We start from the raw sequence: 26150 nt of genomic DNA on the forward strand, positions 1-26150 counted from the left end.
AAGTTGATTAGGAAACTGGTTGTCCTTGATTTTGTATTTTATTATGTTTGCAGAATAAAAATTATATTGAATAGTTTACTTGGGAAACAGTTAGTAATTGCTTGTTGTATGCAGACTGAAAGTCCACATGTGGGTAACCTGGTGGGACATTTCACCCATATTATTGTGTGTGCGTGTCTATAGATTTTATTTTATTATTATGTTTAAAAATTTTATTGGGGTATGGTTGATTTATAGTATTAGTTTCAGGTGTACAACAAAGTGATTCAGTTATACATATACATATATCCATTGTTTTCCAGATATTTTCCCATATAGATTATTACAGACTATTGATAGAGTTCCCTGTTCTGTACAGTAGGTCCTTGTTGGTTATCTATTTTACTCATTATTGTAGAACCTCTCTGAGGCTATCTAAGCCCAACTGACAGACACAACATCTTTTTCTTTTGGGCAGAAACGTGTAGGAGTTGGAAAAAATTTCAAATTTGGATTTGTCATGCTGTGGTTAGTGATCTTGGGAAAGTACCTAAATTCTCTGAAGTTGAGATTCCTTAGATCTGAGACTGGCACCCCCACAGTCAAGTGTGATTTGAGATAAAGATTCTTGGACTCAAGCACTTTGTGATCAGAAAAGAATCATAGGTTTTCTCTGGTTCAGTGTTCCTCTTTTGTAAGTGGGGATAATGCAGCTCAGAGACCTGCAGCGGGCTCCGAAGGGCACCTCAAGGTGGGGCAAGGACAGAGGCCTCCTGACCCAGAAAGAGGCCTTTCCACTCCTTGTGTTCCTGACCATGGGCCATGGCTCATGGGCTTGGGAGAGGAATGCTGCATAACCAAAGGCATTGCTGCCACTTATCTGTTCACCAAATTGTAGGTTTGAAAAGATGATCAGCGGCCTATACTTGGGTGAACTCGTCAGGCTTATCTTGCTGAAGATGGCCAAGGCAGGCCTCCTGTTTGGCGGTGAGAAATCCTCTGCTCTTCACATTAAAGGCAAGATTGAAACACGACATGTAGCTGCCATGGAGAGGTGAGCTACTGGCAGGATCCCTCCCACCTTGACTCTGAAGAGGGTAGGGTGGGCAGCCAAGGCATGGTGCGCTCGTGGGAGTGGTGCATAGGAAGAACCAGGTCTTCCTTCTTCACCGGGACGATTTCAGACTTGTGCACAGCTTCAGGTGGATTAGCAGTGCCTGTTGGGCCTCACATGTGGCTTCTGGTTGGTATCAGTAACCAGGGATTCTGCTGTTGGAGGTTTACCCCCTTCTTACATTTTGTTGCCTTTTTCCTCCCTAAACTGGTGACATAACTTTTTTCAGATTGCAGACCCCTTTGAGAGTCTAAGTTCTGGACATTTTACCTCCAAAATACACACTTGCACGCAACTTTGCTCATTATATCAGGGTATCCTTGGAACCATTAAGGCCCTAGCGTGGAATCCAAGTTAAGAATTCCCACTACAGCAATAATCTTCTCTACCTGCTGCTGTCAGGGACTGCATTAGGCTGTGGCTTTGGTGATTAGAGGGAAGAGCTCACACAAAGGTCTGCAGTAGGGAGCTGACTGCTGAGGGTGACTGGCCCCGGTTGACTCGAGATCCTGTTAGAAACCCTGGCACTGCCCTGAGCTTTGCAATCAGCTTAGATTCTGAGCTCAGCAGGGTGACACTTGACTTCCAGAGTCTGTGTTTATGCAGAGCTTGGCAGGGACTGAGTTTCTATGAAAGGCAGTGCCGTACAGGGTGCTTACAAGGGTGGGCTCCTTAATCTAACTGCCTAAGTTCAAATCTTGACCCTTGCACTCACCAGTTAAGTGCCTATGGACAGGTTATCTACCCTGTCTGTGCCTCAGATCCCTCTTCGGCACAGTAGGATAATGACTGTCCTCACCCCAGGTTTGTTGTGAGGACTAAGTTAACACACATGTCAAGTCCTTACACTAGCACCCGGCAAATAGTGAGTGAGCAATAAGTGGTGGTTGCCATGATCATTGTTGAGATCATCATTATTATATGACAATGTGCCAGCCTGTTTATGTTCACAGTCCCAAGAGGTGGGAACACGCTCTCTGAGGGGGATTCCCATGGGATGGGGCAGTGTGGTCCTCTCATTCCTGTCCCCTGGCCAGGTACAAAGAAGGCCTAGCCAATACGAGAGAGATCCTGACAGATCTGGGCCTGGAGCCTTCGGATGCAGATTGCATTGCGGTCCAGCACGTCTGTACCATCGTCTCCTTCCGCTCCGCCAATCTCTGCGCAGCCGCTCTGGCAGCCATCCTGACACGCCTCCGGGAGAATAAGAAGCTGGTGCGGCTCCGGACCACAGTGGGCATGGACGGCACGCTCTACAAGATCCACCCCCAGTGAGTGCTGGCCTCCGGCCCACACGCTCCGCAAGCAGTCTCCCCTGGAGCAGAGTCCGGTTTTCTTTCTAAACTAGGCTGCTTCTCTGGGTTTCCAGAACCAACCATATTCTATGGTTCTGAGATTATACAGCAAAGGGTGAATTCAGAGATTACATTCATCTAGCTGGCAGGGCGGCTTTAGGGGGTCATTCTTAAAGGAATATTTTGCTAAAGCCAATAGCCTGACTAGCAAGGCCATCCACCCATGTGCTTATCCATCCATCTATCCCTATATTCATCTATCTATTCATTATTATTGAATACTCACTACGTTAAGATAGGAAAGTGAGATATGTCCAGTTACAAATGGGGCAATAACTGGATGGCAGAGGTTGCCATGTTCACATGAAGGATACCAGTGGGAAAACACAGAAGGGAGAATGAAAGCCCCTCTGACTAACAGAGGTGTAACTGAAAATCAGGCATGTACACCTGGGAAGAGCTGGGGAAAAAAGACCTTTCCCTATGTTCAGTCAATATATGTATTGATTGTATATGTGTATGCATGCTAAATTGCTTCAGTTGTGTCTGACTCTTTGAGACCCTGTGGACTGTAGCCCTCCAGGCTCCCCTGTCCATGGGATTCTCCAGGCAAGAATACTGGGGTGGGTTGCCATGCCCGCCTCTAGGGGATCTTCCTGGCCTGGGAATCGATCCTGCCTCTCCTGCAGCTCCCGCATTGCAGGCAGATTCTTTACTGCTGAGTCACCATGGAAGCCCGTATATTATGTGTGGATATGCCCTACTAGTTGTAATATTGGTGATAAAATAACCACTTCTTTGAGGCTTCCAAGGATCCTTTCCACTCCCTCAGATGACCTGGACCCTACCCTAGTCAACCCCATCATCCCCCTCCATCCAGCAACTAAAGGGGTGAGCCTTGGCCCAGTAGGGCTCCCCAGGACGCTGTCCCACTGCTCCACCTGTATCTGTTGCTATTGGCTGGGCCTGGGCCTTTATGGTTTTTACATATTTTGCCACCACCCCTGCCTTCAGATACCCGAAGCGCCTGCACAAGGTGGTGAGGAAACTGGTCCCGAACTGCGACGTCCGCTTCCTCCTGTCAGAGAGTGGCAGCACCAAGGGGGCTGCCATGGTGACTGCCGTGGCCTCCCGGGTGCAGGCCCAGCGGAAGCAGATTGATAAGGTGCTGGCTCTGTTCCGGCTGACCCAAGAGCAGCTTGTGGGCGTTCGGAACAAGATGCGGGTTGAGTTCGAGTACGGGCTGAAGAAGGATACCCACCCGCGGGCCACAGTCAAGATGCTGCCCACCTACGTCTGTGGGATGCCGGATGGCACAGGTGGGCCCTGCGCCGCTCCCTTCTCTGATGGGCCACCCGGAGCTCCATCCAAGCACCTTAAACCTAGTTAGGATCTTTGTTTCAAGAGTCTTGGGTTCGTGTCTAGAATGGAGGGAGGGAGAGTACTCTGCTGAATCTGTTCTTTGGTTGATCCAGGGCACTGGCAGTGAAGAATACCTGAGTTAGGTTCCATGTGTGTGAAGACCCCGCTGCTGTCCCCGGGAGCTACCGTCTGGACATGTGGCGTCTCTGGCTTGTCTTCTCCCCTTTCCTCTGGCTTTCTTCTCTCCTGGTGCTTGGCTCTCTTCCTCTCCCCTCTCTTCCTTTTCTGCCCCTGAGTTTTCTGATACTTGATCTTTTTTCCTGGTCCTCTGTGCTCAGCTGACAGGAGCTATACAACAGTGAAGTCAGTTCTTTAGACAAGTAACTCTATCTCTTTGCATCTCGTGAATCTCACCGAGATATCCTGATCTTTGTAAAATGCTTCATCTCTTGAATTTGCTTTTGACTCTTTAGTTTCATTTTGTGCTCACAACTACTCTGTATGTTATGTAAAGAGAGAATGATTCCCATTTTATGGATGCCAAAACTGAGACTCAGAGAAGTTAGGTCACATACTTAGGGTTACACAGCTGTACTTGGAGCCTCTCAACAACAAAGATCTTTTCCAGAGCCAGTATCCTTCGAGTCTACTCGGGGGAGAAAATGAGAGCAGGAAAAGACACTATTCAATTATTCATTCTTTCATCTCTTTTTTCCTTTTGCCTCCATTCCTCAAAGTTTCATTAAGTGCCTGCTATAGGTTAGGCTCTGCTGTAGGCACAGTGACAGAGCAGTTAAGAAAACACAGTCCCTGCCTTTATGGAACCTTTGTTCTGTTGGGCTGACAGACAGTAAACAAATAAACACCAGATGATGCCATGCCATGAAGGGCTATGAAGACAAATAGAGCAGAGTCAGGGGTAAGAGAACTGGCTGGGGATGAGGGCTTTGGCAAACTCAAGGAGAGCAGTAAAATGACCAGTGTGATGAGAACAGAGTGAATGAGGCAGTCAGTGAGAGGAGGGATCACACAGAACAGACTGTGATGCTCTAAGATGTCAGAGAAGCAAGAGGCACTGCCCTGGATAGTAATGGGTGTTGGACTTGATACGGTTTCTTATCAGTCTGGTGTGGGTGTGGGAATCCAGGGATGGGAAGAGCGGGACAGAGAGTCATTTCAGGCTTGGGATGAGCAGTTCCTCTAGGCCCTACAGACAGAATGGAAGCACCTTCCTGAGTCCACTGTAGTCAGGTAGCCTGACCTGGATTCACCCTCAGCGGTTCCTTGAGTATAAGTATCACGTGTGGCCGTTAGCAGACACCAAGGAAAGCAAGCTGGCCTCAGATGGGCTCAGGATGCCTCCCCAGGGCTCTGACACCATGCTTGCTGACCACCACGCCCCTTTGGCCTCTGAACCTCAGGCCAACAGGCTCTAGGTCTGTTCTCTTTCGGCATCTCTTCTTCTTCCCAATGCCTGCACACGAGGCCCTGCTTAGTGCATGCTGGTGGAATGCCACACTCACTTCCTCTACCACAGAGAAAGGAAAGTTCCTCGCCCTGGATCTGGGGGGAACCAACTTCCGGGTCCTCCTGGTAAAGATCAGAAGTGGACGACGGTCAGTGCGGATGTACAACAAGATCTTCGCCATCCCCCTGGAGATCATGCAGGGCACGGGCGAGGAGGTAAATGCTGGCCGGGGGTTCACCCTCCGAGGGGCCAGCCTGCCGTCCACCCCGTACAGTGCAGTCCAGCATGACTGCTGCTCTCTCTCTCCCTGCAGCTGTTTGACCACATCGTGCAGTGCATCGCCGACTTCCTGGACTACATGGGCCTCAAGGGAGCCCAGCTGCCTTTGGGCTTCACGTTCTCATTTCCCTGTAGGCAGGCGAGCATTGACAAGGTAAGACGGTCCAGCTTGGCGGGCCTCCCTCCTGCACCTGGGGAATCTCAAGGCAGCTCCGAGTCACTGGTCACTTTATTTAGGGGTCTCAGGTTCAGGGCAGCTGGGGAGACATGATCAAGGATTTAGACTATTTAATTTTTTCTATTTACTGCGTTCCATTTTCACTATTACTGTATTATGGATTGAAGTTTGCAAGATGCTTTAGGGTCGTATAAAGAGACACATGGATAAAATTACTGTTAGAAGTCAAGTCATATTATCAAGAGATAAGAGGGAATGACCAGTTAAGGCAATTTATAAAACTCTTAGCCTGTAAATATTACATGTGTCTTCCTGGGTGGTCAGTGTAAACAGGGAAACACAGAAGGTTGTAAGGCTTTTATTGTCTGATGAACAAAAGCTTACCAGTGCTTCTGAAGAAATGCGTTTCTTTCCTGATGTTAGACTCTCAGGAGACATTGATCATATTGACACATATTTTGCTGACACTGAAAAACTTCATGGATGATGATTTTAATAAATTGTTCATAATAACTTAGAAATGCGCATCACATGACTTTTCTTGGACAAAAGCACCATTCACCTGCTCAAGGAGAACAGAGTACTCTCTTGCTCTCTAAGAGGCTTATGTCAGTCAAGCTAGCTGATCTGGTGTAAAAGCAGAACACCACTTTCAATTTACAGAGAGAACCCTGGTCAGCATGGCAAGCCAGCCAGAGAGCTCATGACGATAATAAGAATGGCACCGAAGATTTAAGACTTTGTTTGATCCAGTCAGTGTCTCCATGATGTACACATTTTTTTTGTTTTGTTTATTTTACCATCTTTTATTGTGGTAAAATTTATATAACGTTTACCATTTTGGCTGTTTTTAAATGTACATCGGTACTTAAAAGTGTACTGATTTACACTTAAAAAGTCCAGCTGTGCTGAGGCCTTAAGTACATCACGTTGTTGCGAACTATCACCACTATCCATCTTCCGAAGTCTTTCATCTTCCCAAACTGAAACGCTGTACTCATTAAACAATCTCTCTCCATGTGCCCTTCTCCTAGCCCCTAATAGCCTTTATTTTACTTTCTGTCTCTATGAATTTGACTATGTTAGGTACCTCATCTAAGTAGAATCATAACAGTATTTGTCATTTTGTGACTGGCTTATTCCATCTAGCATAATGTTCTCAAGGGTGATTCACATAGAATTCCATTCCTTTTTAAAGCTGAATGATATTTTATTGTAGGTTTACCTGCTATTTTTAATCACCATTTTGTAGTTAAGAAAAACAGAGGGACAGAGAAGTTAAGTTGTCCAGGTTACCATATCCATAAACAGTGGGGGAGGGGCCAGTCCAGGACACTGGCCTGAGAGCCCAGGTTCTTGCACTTTGCCCTCAGGACCTGGAACCCATTGTTTTTGGACCATTTCGGCTATAATGCACAGTATACTTACATATATATATATATGTATATATATATATATATATATAATGAAGACAAAAACAAAAAAGAGAGAGTACCTACCCTTGTTCTGTGCATTTAATTTTATTTTCTATCCTGTTTTTCATATGAGGAAATTGAGGCATACAGTCTCATCCAATCAGCAGCTGCAAAACCAGAACTGAAACGGAACTCTCCAGGACTCTGAGAATGCCATGAAAACCCACTCACCAGGCTTACCTCTCACTCCTAATCATTCCGAGAACAGGAAGAGAGGGGTTCAGAAGGTGAAATTATCTGGTAATAGGGCTAGATCTCTCAAAATTAAAAATGCGAGAAGGCTAACAGCCATAAGATCCATTTCCTCAAGATTAATGAACAAGGATATTCACTACACCATCCCTCTTTAATAATGAAAAATTAGAAATAACCCAAATGCCTGGCAATGGAAAATGACTAAATAAAAAATGGAAATAAATTTTCATTTCCCCTAAAATGGAAAATGACTAAATATAGACTACCACTCATATGAGATTACTGGATTTTTATTTAACAAACACGTATGTAGTGCTTGTTTGGTGCCTGATGCTGTACTAAATGCTTCACAGACATCACCTACCCAGTCAGGAGGCCAGCAGAGTGCAATAGTTTGAGAGCATGGGTCTGGAACCACACTGCCTCAGTTTGCATCTTGGCTTCTCCACACTTACTGGCTGTATGACCTTGGGTGAATTACTTAACCTCTCTGCACCTTTTACTCCCTTATTTGAAAAGCAGGGATTAAAATAGTACTCATAGGTATGTTTCGTGGATTTTAAAATTTCTGTGCAATTATACTTGAGGAATATTTTCCATGTTAACTGACCAGGAATGGTATAAAAGATATATTCCTGAGAGAGAAAAACAAGGGCTTCACAGGTGGCTCAGTGAAAAGAATCTGCCTGACAGTGCAGGAGACATGGTTTCGATCCCTGGGTCAGGAAGATCCCCTGGAGAAGGAAATGGCAACCCACTCCAGTATTCTTACCTGGGAAATCCCATGGACAAAGGAGCCTGGTGGGCTACAGTCCATGGGGTTGCAAAGAGTTGGACACGACTGAACGATATAACTTAACTTTCAATAGAGGTTACCTCCCAGGTTTAGGGGAATGGGGAGTTAAAGGAGACTTTGTTGTTATCAATAGCACTGAGTTTTTGCAAAGGTAATGCATTCTTGTATTACTGCGGCTGTTAAAAATTAATACACATAGAAATGGAGTTGGGGGTGGAGGAGGGGAAAGCCATGTGCAGCTGTCCATGGTCCTGAGTGGTCCACAGGCACCAGGCCACAGCTGCTCCTCCTGACTCGGGGCACTGGGCCTCCAGGCCTCCCTCCCAGCAGTTCTGACAAGTTCACGAAGATATAACTAAGAAGGAAGGGAGACCAATGGAGAGCTTGGAGCAAAGACACCAGTGGCTGAGGAGAAAAAAAAACTTTCTTTAAAAATAAATGAAATGTATTTGATTTACAATCCTATATTAGTTTCAGGTATATAACATAGTAATTTGTTATTTTTATAGGTTGTACTCCATACAAAATTATAAAATACTGACTATATTCTCTTGCTGTACATTACATCCTTGTAACTTATTTATTTTATACCTAGTAATTTATATCTTTAAATCTCTTTCACCTGTTTTGCCCCTCTCCTCACCGCTCTTCCTTCTGGTAACCAGTAGTTTTTCAAGAAAGAAAGACTTTAAAAAATTATGATTTGGTATAATTGTAACTAATTAGAAAGATTTGTCAACTGGGGTTGAATCTCTAAGGTTCTACATATATTCACCAGGAAAGGAGCAAGGAAGCCTAGCTTCCCAAGGACTGTGGAGAGAAGGGGGAGCCCGGAGCTGAGGGCCTCAGGGTGAGGTGGCCGTTCATCTCCTGGGGTTGGGGTGCTGCCATTAGAGTTTCTGGCTATCTCATCTATTCCAGCTGCTCTTCTGGCCTAGACACCCCAGCTTTCCCTGCACTCACCCACCCCCAGCTCTAGGATATGGAGTTTGAGGCTAGATAACTCTTGCTTCTGGCTAACAGTGTAACCATCTTTTTAAAAATTAGAAATACTTTTTCTTGGTAGTATAAAAAGTTAGACATATTGATTTTAGGAAAATCGGAAAACATGGACAAGCAAAAAGGAGAGACTGAAAGGTACCTATAATCTTACACCTAAAGAGAACCACCGTCAACCCTCTGGTGTGTGCATTGCTCCAGACCTTTTTCCAGATTTGAGTGTGTGTGTGTGTGTGTGTGGTTTTTAAAAGAATAATTGAATAATTCATCATCTGTATTTGTTTAATGTGAGTTCACTTAACAGTGTATGGTAAACATCTTCCTCTAATGGCTAACATTCTCTTAAAGCATTATATTTTTGTGGCTATAGAGCATTTCCTATATTGATATACAATGATAGATCCATATTGTTGGAAAGACAGAATGTGTGCGTGTGTGTGTGTGTGTGTTTGTGAGTTGCTCAGTTGTGTCTGACTCTTTGCGACCCCATGGACTGTAGCCTGCCAGGCTCCTCCGTCTGTGGAATTTTCCAGGCAAGAATACTGGAGTGGGTAGCCATTCCCTTCTCCAGGAGATCCTCCCAACCCAGGGATCAAACCCACATCTCTTGCATTGCAAGCAGATTCTTTGCTGCCTTACCACCCATTTTTCCTGTGAAACAATGCTTTGATGAACATTTTGTAGCTTTATCTTTGATCATGAAGATGTGATTGATTGGATAAATCAGAAGTGGTGTTTGTTCTGTGCAGTCATGGCCAGGGAACGTGAGTTGATGTGAATTTCTGTAATTATTCCACTCAGCAGTAGACCTTGCCTGAGCATCATGCTTCATGGTGCCTCTGGGTCCAGTGTTAGGGATCCAAATGGAAGCACAGTCAAAAGCATTTGACCAGCAGTCAGCTGTGGTCTCTTGCATCTATTTGATGCTGAGGTTGTGCAGTGGTTCCAGCAAACTATTACTCAAATGAATTTGCCTTCCTTTCTTTCAGGGAACACTCATTGAGTGGACCAAAGGCTTCAAAGCTACTGACTGTGAAGGGGAAGATGTGGTGGATATGCTCAGGGAGGCCATCAAGAGGAGAAATGTATGATATGGTGTTGAAGCTCATACCTGACCTGACCTTCCCCAAGGCCCCTGTGCTCTGTCCTCAGACACCAGCCCTGCAACTCTGGCCTCTGCCCACCTCAGTCTGATATCCCCTCTTGAGACTGTTTGGCCTGCACATCCTACTTACAGTAGAGCTCTCTTCCTTTGCAGGAATTTGACCTGGACATAGTTGCAGTTGTGAATGACACAGTGGGAACCATGATGACCTGTGGCTACGAAGATAGTAATTGTGAGGTTGGCCTGATTGCGGGTAAGTGATCAGGCATGTCCCATTGGCCTGCTCCCATCTGATCTTTTGGAAGTTACCTTTTAACATACTGAGGGGGAGGGGGCCATTGTTCCATTACATAGGGGCTCTGAAGCCAGCTTTGTCCATGGCTAAAATGAAGTTAAGATTGGGATCTCAGGTCTCCTAATTCCCAAGTCTTTACTTAATATCTTTTTCCCTAAGGGTTCTAAGCCAAGGTTGTCCTTTCTGTTGAGGAAGGAGAATAACATAGAAAGAGGGAACTTTCACATTTGGGCCTTGGGGCAGATTTTACTGGGTGGAGGGAGACCACAGTTGGATCATGTTGGTTGGCCTGGAGCTGAGAGAGCTAGATTTTCATTCCAGCACCATCTTGTACCTCTTCTGTTCTCTGACCTCTTCTGGCTGTCAGAAGGTGCACAGGATGGGGAAGAGTTGGAACGAAACCTAGGAGAGGAGCAGGGAGTGGCCCAAGGTATGATATAGGCATTTTAGGAGTCTTCTGGAAAAGTCTGGCAGTGATTAAGGGCAAGGGTAGATTCCAGGGGGATGACTGTAAGTGGTGAGGGGACAGGTGGCATTTGAACAGGTGGAGACAGGGGTGGTGGGTATTCCAAGTGTCAGGCACTTGTTAAATAATCACAGAATCTGAAAAAGTTGTTCCAGCTGGTTGTCTGGGTTTTCCTGAGGGTAAGTAGTGCATAGCACAAGGAGACAGGGATATATTGAGATGTCTTCAGTGCCAAGGAGAGGTTTCATCTCACTCTAAATCTTACCTGCTTTGTGACCTTGGGCAGGTTGCTTATTCTGTCTGGTCTTGAGCTTCCTCATCCATAGGAAGGGTTGGGCTAGATCTGGGAGGTCAAAGAGGTAAGATTTGTTTGATTGAAGATGGTAATTGCCTGGACTGTTGTCTTGAGAATAGTTCTGAGACCAGGTCATGGACAAAGGAGAAGAGGGTGGCTTTCAGATACCAAGTGTCTGCTTATCCAAGACTAGATGGTTCCTCATGGTCCCTTCCAGCTCTGCTAACTCTGTGACTACTTGGAGCTCACTTTGTGTGCCTACGGCTTATCAATAATGGGGAGGGTGAGGAGGAGGATAATGGTATCACAGGTATGAATTCTATGTGGAAGAAACTCACAGACATCATCTCATTTTTTTTTCTTGATAACAAATCTATAAGGCAGGTGTTAGTTCCTTTTTACAGATGAAGAAATTGGATATATGAAAGATGTAATACTTGCCTGCAGTCATCCAACTATAAATATAAGGCTGAAGTCCACACCCAGTTGTATCTGACTCCAAACCTAAATTCCTATCTGCTGTACCCTGCTGGCTCTTTAAGACCTAGTGGTGTCTTCTGAAGACTGAAGTCCCTTCATGATTCCTTCTAGGAACAGGCAGCAACATGTGCTACATGGAGGAGATGAGAAACATTGAACTGGTGGAAGGGGATGAAGGGAAGATGTGCATTAATACCGAGTGGGGAGGATTTGGAGATAATGGCTGCCTAGATGATATCCAGACCCAATATGACAAGGAGGTGGATGAGGGGTCCTTGAATCCTGGCAAACAGAGGTGAGAAGGGGGTGTGTGTACATTTCTGTAGGTCATCCATCTTCGGCAGATCAATGGGGGTGCCCTTTTCATATTACAGCTATTTGTATAGTTTGTACATGTATAACAACTCTTCATCAGATGTCAGTGAAGTGTCTAATTTGAACAAAAGCAAAGGTGGCCCAGTGGTAAAGAATCTTCGTGCAATGCAAGAGACCTGAGAGGCACAGGTTCTATCCCTGGGTCAGGAAGATTCCCTAGAGAAGGAAATGGCAACCCACTCCAGTATTCTTGCCTGGGAAACCCCGTGGACAGAGGAGCCTGGCAGGTTACAGCCCATGGGGTCACAAAGAGTCTGACATGACTAGAGCATGGACACAGCAGCAGCAAAATTTATGACAAGTTCCCAACAAACAGACGGTGTGCCTTTTTCTAATTACCATAAGGTTACCATAAGGTTACCATAAGGTTACCATAAGGTCTAGTGGTGGCTTTGGAAATGAGGCCAAGGTTGTCAGGAAGTCTGTTCACTGTGGGCTTGATGTCACACAGCAGGGGCATGGTGGGCCTCTCAAGATGGGTTTCTAGTAAGTCCTGTTTAGAGGTCAACATCCTTAGTCTTTTAAGAGCAGGCAGCCAGGTTGCTGACCTCTGTGGTTCTGGGGTTGGGGAAGTAACTGCAAGTGAAGGGTAGGAATCCTGGTTCTCAGCCATGACGTCATGTCCCAGCATGGGTCACAATCACTTGTAAGGGTTATTCCAATTGTTAACCATACTAAAAACACTGAAAACAATGAATGGTTAAAAAAGAACAAACACAAAACAGAGTACATTTTCACTCGCATTCTCATATAGCTTCTTTAGTGGGAGAGAAAGGGGTAGAGCTAGCATGGGGGGAACTGATTATTATAGCCTGGGCCCATCTGTTTCCATAGGGGTTGGCGTACTTTTTCTGCAAAGGATCAGAGAGTAATGTTTTACTCTCAGGCCATATGGTCTTGGTCACGACTAAGCTCAGTGTCTTTCTATATGAAATAAGATGAAAATACAGATTTACTGAGAGACAATATCCAAGTGGAAATGTGATGGGATGCCTAGGTCATAGACGCTTTGATGACTATTCAACTGAGAACACTCAGTAGGAAGAGACTTGACAAGACCAAGACCAGCCCTGGTGGTCCCACATCTTCCTTTGGCACTAGTCTTTGTAGCTGGGAGGCAGGCAAGTTACCATAAGCCCAGCTGAACCAGGGGCCCAAATCACAAGGGACCTGAATTCCAAGTTGGGGCATCCAAGTTTTGTGTCTGAATCCAAGTTTTGTGTCTGAATCCATTGGAGGTTCTCATTTCTGGAGTGAAGAGTGTTAGGGGGCAACATACTTGGATTTACTTTGCTGTCCCCATTGTTTGTCTAAGTGTTGGTTCCTTAGACTGATGAAATCCTGAGCAGTTAAGAGAATGCAAATCCAGCATGTAAGTCGCAGGCACACTCAGATTTTCATTTGACCCTGCAGGCAGTTGGAGTCCAACTCCACCTCACTGTTATTACTACTGTTTCACATACCTGGGCAGAGTGCCTGGTCAGTGCCTGTTGATTGTAGAGCTTCTTTTTCTCTTGCACCTTCCATCATGGAGCTCACAGGCTGGTAGGAAGAGGGAAGGGAGCTCACATTTTGGACCATACTTTGTGTGTGTATACAGTTCAAATGTGTTATCTCATGAAGCAGAAGCTCTAGTGGAGAAGATTTCTTCAAATACAAAGCCAACGTAAACTAGCTTTGGGGGCAGAAAAGGGACTTAGCTTAGCTTAGTGTCTACTGTGCACCAGATGCTTGGCTTCCAACAGTCTTGTGGGGTCAGTGCTTTGCTCCCGGTTTCATAGATGATGGCTTATAGTCCTTACTCAGGTCATGCAGCTAATGTGTGGCAGAGCGGGAAATTGACTTCCGCTCAGCATGCCTCCAAAGCCCGGCCTTCGCACATCATACTGTCTCCTGCATGCGCTTCTCTGGGCCTGATGCCCGCTCCACCCCACTGTGACCCAGGTAGCTAGTGGATGCCAGTGGCACGCCTTCCATGCCCTGACATGCGATCCTCTTGGGAACCACTCTCCAGCACTGATTTCCCTGCTCTCACGCACCTTGTCACTCTTCCTCTCAACAGATACGAGAAAATGACCAGTGGGATGTACCTGGGGGAAATCGTGCGGCAGATCCTGATCGACTTGACCAAGCAGGGTCTCCTCTTCCGCGGCCACATTTCAGAACGTCTCCAGACCAGGGGCATCTTTGAAACCAAGTTCTTGTCTCAGATTGAAAGGTGACTCATGATCAGTTTCACTTGCTCCATGTAAAAGGCCCTATATTGGGACATGCTGCTGTCTCACCAGGCTCTAGCAGATTTGAAATCTAAAAATAGAGAGTAAGGGCCTGGCTGGGCAGAGGGTTGCCTCCTGGGGCTACTCCCTCTCTCCAGCTACATCAGTACTACAGCATCCAGCTGAGGAGCCAGAAGCCTGTCTGGGCCCCTAGATTCCTAAATGGTTACAGAAGAGTTAGGTTAGGTTAAAAAATGATCCTCTTCTGGGACTTCCCTGGTGGTCTGGTGGCTAAGCCTCTATGCTCCCAGTGCCAGGGGCCTGGGTTCCATCCCTGGTCAGAAAACTAAATCCCACATGCTGCAACTAAAACCCAGTGCAGCCAAGTAAATAATAAAAAAAAGATCCGCTTTTGATTCTGGAAAGATGATGTGCTCATACTTTAAAGATGATGGGACTTCCTGGGGGTGACAGGCTTTCTCGAATCTCAGCTTCTAAGGCATCCTGCTCCAACCTTGGCTTTTCTGGGACCATTTCTTCTACTCAGGCACCTAGGGATGGGGGACTGTGAGTCCTGAGGAGCAGGTTCCAGGGCCCCAGCAATAGCTCTTGACATCCTGCTCTGCTTGCTGGCAGCGACCGGCTGGCCCTCCTCCAGGTCAGGAGGATCCTGCAGCAGCTCGGCCTGGACAGCACATGTGAGGATAGCATCGTGGTGAAGGAGGTGTGCGGTGCTGTGTCCCGGCGGGCGGCCCAGCTTTATGGTGCTGGCCTGGCTGCCATCGTGGAGAAGAGGAGGGAAGACCAGGGACTTGAGCACGTGAGGATCACCGTGGGTGTGGACGGCACCCTGTACAAGCTGCACCCACAGTGAGTGCTCCAGAGACTCAGGGCTGGGGGCTGAGGCTGAATGTGGAGCCGTTTGGGGCTGACGGACAAAGTGGCTCTGCTTCCTAGTGCTGTGATGTGGGAGTGTTCACCACTCTCCCTAAACCCCAGGCTCTTCTTCTGTATCAGGCAGGCAGAAATAATCTCGAGGACTGGGTGAGTTCATACATGTAAAGGGCTTTACACAGTCCTCGGGTGGCGCTAGTGGAACCCACCTGCCAGTGCAGGAGACATAAGAGACATGGGTTCGATTTGTGGGTCAGAAAGATCCCTGGAGGAGGGCACGGCAGCCCACTCCAGTATTCTTGCCTGGAGAATCCCATGGACAGAGGAGCCTGGCGGGCTACAGTCCATAGGGTCACAAAGAATCAGATATGACTGAAGCAACTTAGCACACATGCAGTAAATACAAGTGGTTGTCATTAACACAGTCCAACCTGACCTCAAAGGGAGCAATGAGAACTGAGTATTTTGCACATCACAGAGAGTGTGTCAAGTATGAGCTCAGAATCAGCAGGCAGAAGGATGAAGAGTGAATTTGAATCCTGGCTCCACTGCTTAGAAGCTGGGAGGCCCAAGGCCAGTTTCTTACCCTCTTTGACCCTAGTTCTTTATGTGTAAAAGGATGATAAAAATCGTACCTACCTCATAGGTTGTCAGGAGAATTAAGTTAAACAGTGTCTGTAGACTGTGACAGATTACAAAGACGGCAATAATGACAGCTTTTATTTTTATTTAATGTTTTACATTTTATCTTGGTAGATGAAGAAAGGTATTAGCCAGCTTGTAAAAAATTCTAATCATGCTGAAATAAACATTAGTACTGTAGTCCTTGATGCTTAGCCCTTCCTATGATGCTGACTAATTATCCAGGATAACTGACTGATATCTTTTCTTGATTCTCCCCTTGAGGTCACATATTTTTGCTGTGATTCCTCCAAGCCTCTTCCTTTGAACCTGACCAAAGGACAAAAACCATATGTTCATTTCAATAGGTGCAGACAAAACTTTTGATAAAATCTAGCACAACAGACTGGTTCCAAATAGAAAAAGGAGTACATCAAGGCTGTGTATTGTCACCCTGCTTATTTAACTTATATGCAGAGTACATCATGCGAATTGCTGGGCTGGATGAAGCACCAGTTGGAATCAAGATTGCTGGGAGAAATATCAATAACCTCAGATATGCAGATGACACCACACTTATGGCAGAAAGTGAAGAAGAAATAAAGAGCCTCTTGATGAAAGTGAAAGAGGAGAGTGAAAAAGTTGGCTTAAAGCTCAACATTCAGAAAACTAAGATCATGGCATCTGGTCCTATCACTTCATGGCAAATAGATGGGGAAACAGTGGAAACCGTGTCAGATTTTTATTTTTGGGGGCTCCAGAATCACTGCAGATGGTGACTGCAGCCATGAAATTAAAAGACGCTTACTCCTTGGAAGGAAAGTTATGACCAACCTAGACAGCATATTAAAAAGCAGAGAGATTACTTTGCCAACAAAGGTCTGTCTAGTCAAAGCTGTGTTTTTTCCAGTAGTCATGTATGGATCTGAGAGTTGGACTATAAAGAAAGCTGAGCACCAAAGAATTGATGCTTTTGAACTGTGGTATTGGAGAAGACTTCTTGAGAGTCCCTTGGACTGCAAGGAGATCTAACCAGTCCATCCTAAATGAAATCAGTCCTGAATATTCATTGGAAGGACTGATACTGAAGTTGAAACTCCAATACTTTGGCCACCTGATGTGAAGAGCTTACTCATTTGAAAAAACTGTGATGCTGGGAAAGATTGAAGGCAGAAAGAGAAGGGGACAGCAGAGGATGAGATGGTTGGATGGCATCACTGACTCAATGGACATGTTTGAGTAAACTCCAGGAGTTAGTGATGGACAGAGAGGCCTGGCATGCTGCAGTCCATGGGGTCGCAAAGAGTCAACACGACTGAGCGACTGAACTGAATTGAGCACCTTTTATGATAAGAGCACTCAACAAACTAGGAATAAAGGAACTCCTTCAACCTGATAAAAGCATCTGTGAAAAATGCACAGCTAATGCCCTACTTACTGGGGAAGCACTGGATGGATGATTTCACCGTAAAATTAGGAACAAGACAAGGATATCCACTCTTGCCGCTGTTCTTCAACATTGTACTGCTTCTAACACTGCCTACAGATGATTGTGTGGTTTTTGTCTCTCAGTCAAGTCTTTATTTAAGGGAGAGGCTTATAGGATCCAGGTCAAAAAATTATGTGACCTCAAAGGGAGAATCAAGCGTAAGTCTAGACAGGCAGTTAGGCAAGAAAAAGAACTAAAAGGCATCCATATTGGAAAAGCAAAACTATAACTATCTTTGTTTGCAGATGATATGATTTTGTATATAGAAATCCTAAGGAATCCACAAAAAACTATTGGAACTAAGAAACAAATTCAGTCACGTTTCAGGATGTAAGATCAGTATATAAAAATCAACTGCATCTCTATGCATCAACAGTGAGTAATCTGAAAATGAAATTAAGAAAACAATTCCATTTCAGTAGCATCAAAAAGAATAAAATACTTAACAATAAATTAACAAAAGAGGTATAAGACTTGTACACTGAAAACTACAAAACATTGTTGAAATTAAGAAAGACCTAAATAAATGGAAAGATATCCTATGCTAGCGGACTGAAAGCCTTAATGTTGTTAAGGGAACAACTTGCCATCTTTTTTTCTAACTGCAGTATAGTTGACATGCAATATTATATTAGTTTTAGGTATATAACATAGTTATTTGATATTTATATACGTTGCAAATTGATCACCACCGTAAGTCTAGTAACCATCTGTGACTGTTTAAAGTTATTGCAATCTTATTGACTATATTTTCCATGTTGTACGTTACATCCCCCTAACATACTTGCTTTATAACTGAAGGTTTGTACCTTTTAGTACCCTTTATCTGTTTGGCCTGATCCTCTAGGCCCCTCCCTTCTGACCACCTGTGTCGTTTGTTTGTTCTCTGTGTCCGTAGCTCTGTTTCTGTTTTGTTTTGTTTGTTCATTTGTTTCGTTTTGTTTTTTTGTTTCACATATAAGTGAAATCGTGCTGTATGTCTTTCTTTCTTTGACTTACTTCACTTAGCATAATCCCCTCTAGATCCATGCATCTTTTTGCAAATGGCAAGATTTCATCCTTTTTGTGACTAATGTGCCGTTGTGTGTATATGTGTGTGTGTGTGTATCATATCATATTTCTTTATCCATTCATCTATTGATGGGCACTTGGGTTGCTCCCATATTTTGGCTATTGTAAATAATGCTGCAATGACCATAGGAATACGTGTATCTTTTCTATTTAGCGTTTTGTTTTCTTTGGATGAATATCCAGAAGTGGAAATTAGTGGATCATGTGCTGGTTCTACTTTTAAATTTTTGAAGACCCTCCATCCGGTTTTCTGTAATGGCTATGCAAGTTTACATTCTCACCATCAGCTGATGGATGGATAAACAAAACGTGGTGCATCTATACAGTGGAGCATTACTTATAAAAAGGCACGAACTACTGGTACATGCTACAGTTAAATGCCAACGATGTTTCCCCTTTCTCTTTTTCTATAGCTTTTCTCGGATACTGCGGGAAACTGTGAAAGAACTAGCTCCTCAATGTGATGTGATGTTCATGCTGTCAGAAGATGGGAGCGGAAAGGGAGCAGCTCTGATCACTGCTGTGGCCAAGAGGTTACAGCAGGCACAAAGGGAGCACTAGGAGCCCCCTGGGGTTGGGCCTGGTGTTCTTTGGCTACTGACCAGCCTTTCCTCTGGCAGACGAGTTAATCAGAGACCAACACGCAAACTTCTGGCTGGCTTCGCCTTTTGGATGGCCAAACGAGAACCCCAGGTTCTTGCGTACTCTTAGAATTTCGTTACTGGCTTTCAGCAGCATGAAATGACTCTCTATTTGCCATCTTTGTACCAAAGATGAGCCAACTTGTAAAACCAAAGCATTGGTCCCGAGAGATTCCATTTCAGCAAATTTCTCATTTGAGACCTAAGCTGTTAATTTTCTGTGGCTTAGTGTCCTGTGGCTGCTGGACTTGGAAGCAAATACACACTCAGCCCAGGTGGCCTGGCTGGCTGAATTCCTTATGGGGATGCTTCAGTCATGGTTTGTAGCAGATTGGGCCATCTACTGGGAATGCACATTTCAGAGGGATAGGGGCTCACGTAATTACCTGGAGATCTAATCTAACTTGTCGTGTTGACTTCAAGCATGAAGTGAGAACAAAACTTTGGAGTATTCAGCCCCAGGATGAAATCATCATCCCAGGATGATTGTCAGGGATCTCCATAGGAAACTCTTCATGCTTAAAGTGAGTTATATCAGCGCCCTGTAGGATTTGTTTCTCAATACATGTGAGTGACAGGGAGGGTGCTGTTCGGGGCACCTGTTAATCATTGTACAGATGGCTTGTGCCACTGCTGATGATAGCTTTTTAAAGGACTATCAGGTATATGAAATCCAGTAAAAGAAAAAATATTTGATTTCCCAAGAATCTTTGAATGAAGTTTTAATAGTTCATCTGGGAATGAAATGATTTCATCACTTGGGAACTCCATGCTCTGTTGGTGGAAGAAGAGACACATAGAGTCACAAGTTGTGGTTTAAACTCTCTCCTTTAAACTCCTTACCAACAAGGAGAAAATATATGGACTATTGTCTATAATATCTTTAACAAATTATCTGAATTTGATTTGAATGAATACTGCCTGTGACCAGGGTGTTTATCCTATGACCCTACAGCTCTTGCTTTTGAACAGCAGGAGTTGACCAGAAGTTTTGTCTTCCAAACTGACCCCTACCTCTCTGGAACTTGGCCCCTCCCACATGCTCCATCTGTCTCTATTTCTACCCTCCCGAACTAAGAGGAACTGGCCTGTCCTTGACCTTTTTCCCACTGGATGTCCTCTCTCTTTCGCTTTCTATTCATTTAATTCCCTGCTCCCATTCTCTAAACCACCTGTAACCTTCTACCTTGTCACAGAGTTATCTGTACACGTCTCTTATCAGGCCTGGTAGATTCTAAGTGCTTTGTTAGATACATTTTTGTTCTGGCCCAGGGAACCCAGCACTGTGCCATTCCTATTAAATATTTCCTAGATAGAGGCATGATCGAAATAAAGTCTTCCAAGAAATTTTTCTTAGAAAAAATGTAGGCCATTATCATGGGTAACAAACTGAATAGAGTGATATTTGATATTCCGGATCATCCAGGTTGATTTATTTCATGTACTTAACGGTGCTAATTGTCTCCATTTGCTAAAGCAAGACATTCAAACAGATAGAATGGAGGAGGCTGGAGGGAGGGAAGAGAGAGTCTAGTTGAGGCTGGGAACAGATGAGCGAGTTCCCTAGGAAATATTTTTTCACACGTTTATGAAATAGGTATGGAGATACTGCTGTAGGTTTACAGGTTCTAGTTACCAAAATGAACTTTTTTTTTGCATTGGCATTCTACCTCTCCTCAAGGATATTGTGTGGGTTTGTTAAAATTATATTTTTGTATTTTGAGGTTATACCTCCTTGGGGAAATGTTTCACCTTAACAGATTTTGCTTAGTTAGCCCCAGACCTTGTTGTCCTTATTATCCTTTCCCCAGTTCTGCTATTCCTAAGATAACCCCGGCTCCAAGTCCCTTTCTCTCCTGATTCTGCTGGGGTTTCTCCCTTTGCCATCCTGCCTGGGTGGATGACCTGGCCCAGAGATTCAGGGATTTGTACCACCACATTCTCCCACCACCTGGTCTTTCAGCACACGTTTGGCAGGTTCGAAATCACCTGGCCTACTTGTCTCTCGGGTTGGTTTCTTGCGAGGAAGAGAAGCCCCAAGGTATCTAGGCAACATTCTGACTAACTGATAGCATCATAGAATCCTTGAACCAAAACAGAACTGCAGAGAGGGCAGATAGCCTTTTTGCTGTCTTCAGACAGGCCGGCCCCAGAAACACACGGGGCAATGGAGGGCTAACTTCTCACAGTTTACTAGGCAGGACCAGCAACCACACAACAAGGTAAACTGTCCTCACGCAACCCCACAGGCTTGTCCTGTTAGGAAAGACATCGTTGTCTACGTTTTCTACCTCGTGGTGACTTTCCTAGGACCCTTTTGTCCAGAAACAACTGATGAATATAGGTGTAAGAACTAGAGATTCCTCATGACTATGACCCCAGAACTAATGGGGTCATTCCCACTTTCTCTCATCAGAAATCCTGTTTTCCCTCCTTTCCATGAGATGGAATGGGTGCTCCATGAGAATAAGGAGTTGGGTTTCATTTTTCCTGTTGTCCCCAGAGCCTGCCACAGTGGCTGGCATTGAGGACCATTGGACAGTTCTCTAAATGAACAAATGAATGGATGCTCAAACAAGCATGTGAATGAATTTTTGCTCTCCTTTGAATCACTCCATTCTTCTACCCCACCCAATGGGACTTGAGCCTTACACAAAATAGATACTCTACAAATGATAGCTCAACAAGTGCTGAGCCCTGTTCTAGGCACTGAGGAGCCAACGAAATAGAAGGTACCACTCCTGCTTCGTGAGGACTCACAGGCTACCAGGGAAGGGAAGGTATATGAATGTAGGTGATACAATATGGTAAACAGGAATAAGGTGAACACGCAGTTCATGACCATGCGCTGTATCCTTTAGGCAAGGAACTAAGGAACTCAGCCTGTGTGTGCGCAAGCATGTGTGTGAACGTGTCCATAAACCCCTTTGGCAATCATGAGAAATCTATGGACCCTTTCTCAGAATGTTTTTAAATGCATTAAATACCTAGGATTACAAAGGAAGTCAGTGGTAGTGAATTACAGTTATTAGAATATTACAGGGGTGGTGTATTAATGGACATGCTTATTGTTAATGCATTCTATGACAAACCTAATAACAATCGTAGTCTTCCCGATGAGTGTAAACAGTATTTTGAGACATTTGCAACAATAGCTCGTATATGAAAATGTCCGTGGTTTTCACTGGAAAGTTACAGGTGCAGCTGTTGCCCATATTCGTAATGGAAGGAAAGGCTAACTTTTAACTAGAAATGATTAACATAAAGTTGAAACCCTTTCCCAAAGAAGTTTATGAACTCCTTGCTTTGAGAGTCATTGAACCCTCCACCCCCCACACCTCACCATGGGGTCCAGGTTAATACTCTCTGATCAAAATAGAACTGGTGCTTACTTAGGGATAACATATTAGATGGCAAAGAGGCAGTGTGGTTTGGATTCAGAAGAACTAGGCATGCTATTTAAACTTCCCAGGCTTCAACTTCCTCATGTGAGAAAGGAGAATAATATAACAGCCTAACACAGCTGTGTGAGCAACACAAGCTGAACATGTGGACTTGTGGATAAGCTATAAGTCATTTGTACACATGTGAGGTGGTTGTGTTATGGTCGTTACGGGCATCTTATCAGGGGTGTGATCAACTCAAATGTCAGCATTAAGGTCCTTCAGAGCCCATTGTCTGGACATATAAATGGCTGCTGCTGCTAAGTCGCTTCAGTCATGTCCGACTCTGTGCAACCCCATAAACGGCAGCCCACCAGGCTCGCCAACCCCTGGGATTCTCCAGGCAAGAACACTGGAGTGGGTTGCCATTGCCTTCTCCAATGCAGGAAAGTGAAAAGTGAAAGTGAAGTCGCTCAGTCATGTCCGACTCTTAACTACACCATGGACTGCAGCCTACCAGGCTCCTCCGTCCATGGGATTTTCCAAGCAAGAGTACTGGAGTGGGGTGCCATTACCTTCTCCAAGACTGGCAATTGAAGCAAATGCATTTCTCACAACCCCTTCCTTCCATCTCTACTGTCTTGTTATTCCCTCTCTTGCCATTTCACAGCTGAAATTCCTAGTGAACCATATTTTATTATAGAAAGCAGGGGATTTGGGAGAAAATATTTGGGAAAATAATAGAGGAATCTGGTACCTCATATTTAGGGTGAAATAAGAGGTGATTAGAGTAAAAGTAGGACAAGATAAGAATCGGACAGGACTGAGCGACTTCACTTTCACTTTTCATTTTCATGCTTTGGAGCCGGAAATGGCAACCCACTCCAGTGTTCTTGCCTGGAGAATCCCAGGGATGGGGGAGCCTGGTGGGCTACCATCTATGGGGTCGCACAGAGTCGGACACGACTGAAGCGACTTAGCAGCAGCAGCAGCAGCGGAGTAAAAGAGTTGGGTTATTTTCTGCTCCAGTCAGGGAAGGAATGAAGCTTGGGAGAAAGTGAAAATACAAAAACTCTTCCAGTTTTTTTTTTTTCCCTTTCATTTTTTGTTTTTCTAATGAGAAAGAGAGAGAGAGAGGACTAAAGGTAGGTTATTGACAACCTCAGGAATCAGAATGGCTTGAGGGATTGACCTCGAGAGCAGGGATGGATTAACAGCTGCAAGGTCTGCAGTTCACGTCATGATCTGAATGTGACCCAGTTCCTATTGAGTCATCTGTGGTAGCTCACATGGTCTCAAGAGGCCTTTCACAAGGTATGTTCTAAGTTTGACTGGATATCCCCAAGTTCACTAGTCCCTGGAGTCAGTCGCTGTTTCCTTTAATACTTGAATGAAATGGCTTATTTCTCTATACTTATTTCCAGATACTGCAGAAAGCTCTGTCCCCCAGCCCTAGTATTTCAGCAGTTCCTAATGGGAATGCTTATATCTTCCCCACTCATCTCAGCTGATCTCACAATTCCTACAGCGGCTGCCTCTCTCTGTGTTTTGCCTAATCTGTGGGACTGTCCCTTTTTGATTCCCCAAAACACCATTAACTCAAGGCCAGTGACTGGAACACACTTAGCTAAATATTTGGGGCCTGTGGAGGGGGACTCCATCACAGAATAGGAAACAATTAATTAATTAATTGATGGCATAAGATGGCAGACTAGAAGGACATGTGCTCATTTTCTCCTGCGAGAACTCCAAAACTACAACTTATTGCTGAACAACCATCGACTGGAGAATGTTGGGTCCCACCAAAAAAAGATACCCCATGTCCAAGGGCAAAGGAGAATCCCCAGCAAGACAGGAGGGGTGAAATCCCATTTAGAATCAAACCCCTTACCCACCAGAGACACTAGGAGGGCTCAAACAAACCTTGTGCCCTCCAGGAACCAGAAACCCTACAGAGACTGAGCCAGGACTGTGTTTGAGTGTCTTCTGCAAAGGTAGAGGGCAGTAGTGGCCTACCTCAGGGGCAGAGACTCTGGGTGCAGCAGACTTGGGTATGGCATAAGTCCCCTTGGAGGAGGTCACCATTAACCCCACCATGGAGCTGCCAGAACTTACACAGGACTGGATAAACAGACTCTTGGAGGGCACAAACCAGAACCTTGTACACACTAGGACCCAGGAGAAAGGAGCAGTGACCCCACAAGAGACTGACCCAGACTTGCCCGTGAATGTCCAGGAGTCTCTGCCAGAGGCATGGGTCAACGATGGACTGCTGCAGGGCCGGGGGCACTGAGTGCAGCAGTGCATGCAGGGGACCTTTTGAAAGTTGCCATCATCTTCATCACCTCCATCACAGTTTGGCCTTAGATCAAACAACAGGGAGGGAACACAGCCTCACCTGTCAAAAGAAAATTGTATTAAAGATTTACTGAGCATGGCCCTGCCCATCAGAACAAGACCCAGTTTCCCCCTCAGTGAGTCTCTCCCATCAGGAAGCTTCCATGAGCCTCTTATCCTTCTCCATCAAAGGGAAGACAGGATGAAAACCATAATCACAGAAAACTAACCAAACTGATCACATGGACCATAGCCTTGTCTAACTCAATGAAACTATGAGCCATGCCATGTAGGGCCACCCATGATGGATGGGTCAAGGTGGAGAGTTCTGACAAAACATGCTCCACTGGAGAAGGGAATGGCAAACCACTTCAGTATTCTTGCCTTGAGAACCCTGTGAACAGCATGAAAAGGCAAAAAAGATAGGACACTGAAAGAGGAACTCCCCAGGTCGTTAGTTCCCAAATATGCTACTGGAGATCAGTGGAGAAATAACTCCAGAAAGAAGGAAGAGAGAGAGCCAAAGCAAAAACAACACCCAGCTGTGGATGTGACTGGTGATGGAAGTAAAGTCTGATGCTATAAAAACCAATATTGCATAGGAACCTGGAATGTTAAGTCCAAGAATCAAGGCAAATTGGAAGTGGTCAAACAGGAGATGGCAAGAGTGAACATTGACATTCTAGGAATCAGTGAACTAAAATGGACTGGAATAGATGAATTTAACTCAGATGATCATTAAGATCATGACATCCGGTCCCATCACTTCATGGCAAATAGATGGGGAGACAGTGGAAACAGTGGCTGACTTTATTGGGGGGGGGGCTCCAAAATCACTGCAGATGGTGACTGCAGCCATAGAATTAAAAGACACTTGTTCTTTGGAAGGAAAGTTATGACCAACCTAGACAGCATATTAAAAAGCAGAGATATTAGTTTTCCAACAAAGGTATGCCTAGTCAAAGCTATGGTTTTTCCAGTAGTCATGTATGGATGTGAGAGTCAGACTATAAAGAAAACTGAGCACCGAAGAATTGATGCTTTTGAACTGTGGTGTTGGAGAAGACTCTTCAGAGTGTCTTGGACTGCAAGGAGATCCAACTAGTCAATCCTAACGGAAATCAGTCCTGAATATTCATTGGAAGGACTGATGTTAAAGCTGAAACTCCAATACTTTAGCCACCTGATGCAAAGAACTGGCTCATTGGAAAAGACCTTGATGCTGGGAAAGATTGAAGGCAGGAGAAGGGGACAACAGAGGATGAGATGGTTGGATGACCTAACTGACTCGATGGACATGCCTGTAAAGTCTGGAAGTTGGTGATGGACAGGGAGGACTGGC

The 26150-nt window shown here is 44.9% G+C and overlaps 1 protein-coding gene across 3 annotated transcripts in view; it reads left to right on the forward strand.

Annotated features, from left to right (window-relative positions):
- HKDC1 (hexokinase domain containing 1) overlaps positions 1–20451 on the forward strand; it is a 41746-nt gene extending 21295 nt beyond the window's left edge. For all 3 annotated transcript variants that reach the window (XM_027962230.3, XM_004021424.6, XM_042240775.2), the window contains 11 exons: positions 878–1033; positions 2131–2364; positions 3403–3707; positions 5288–5433; positions 5532–5651; positions 10130–10225; positions 10399–10498; positions 11893–12076; positions 14219–14374; positions 15009–15242; positions 18861–20451. In XM_027962230.3, coding sequence (XP_027818031.1) covers positions 878–1033; positions 2131–2364; positions 3403–3707; positions 5288–5433; positions 5532–5651; positions 10130–10225; positions 10399–10498; positions 11893–12076; positions 14219–14374; positions 15009–15242; positions 18861–19008 — 1879 coding nt within the window. In that variant the 3' untranslated portion in view covers positions 19009–20451. The remainder of the gene's footprint in view (positions 1–877; positions 1034–2130; positions 2365–3402; positions 3708–5287; positions 5434–5531; positions 5652–10129; positions 10226–10398; positions 10499–11892; positions 12077–14218; positions 14375–15008; positions 15243–18860) is intronic.
- Positions 20452–26150: the final 5699 nt, after the last annotated feature.

Source organism: Ovis aries, chromosome 25 (genome assembly GCF_016772045.2).
Source record: "Ovis aries strain OAR_USU_Benz2616 breed Rambouillet chromosome 25, ARS-UI_Ramb_v3.0, whole genome shotgun sequence".
NCBI lineage: Eukaryota > Metazoa > Chordata > Mammalia > Artiodactyla > Bovidae > Ovis > Ovis aries.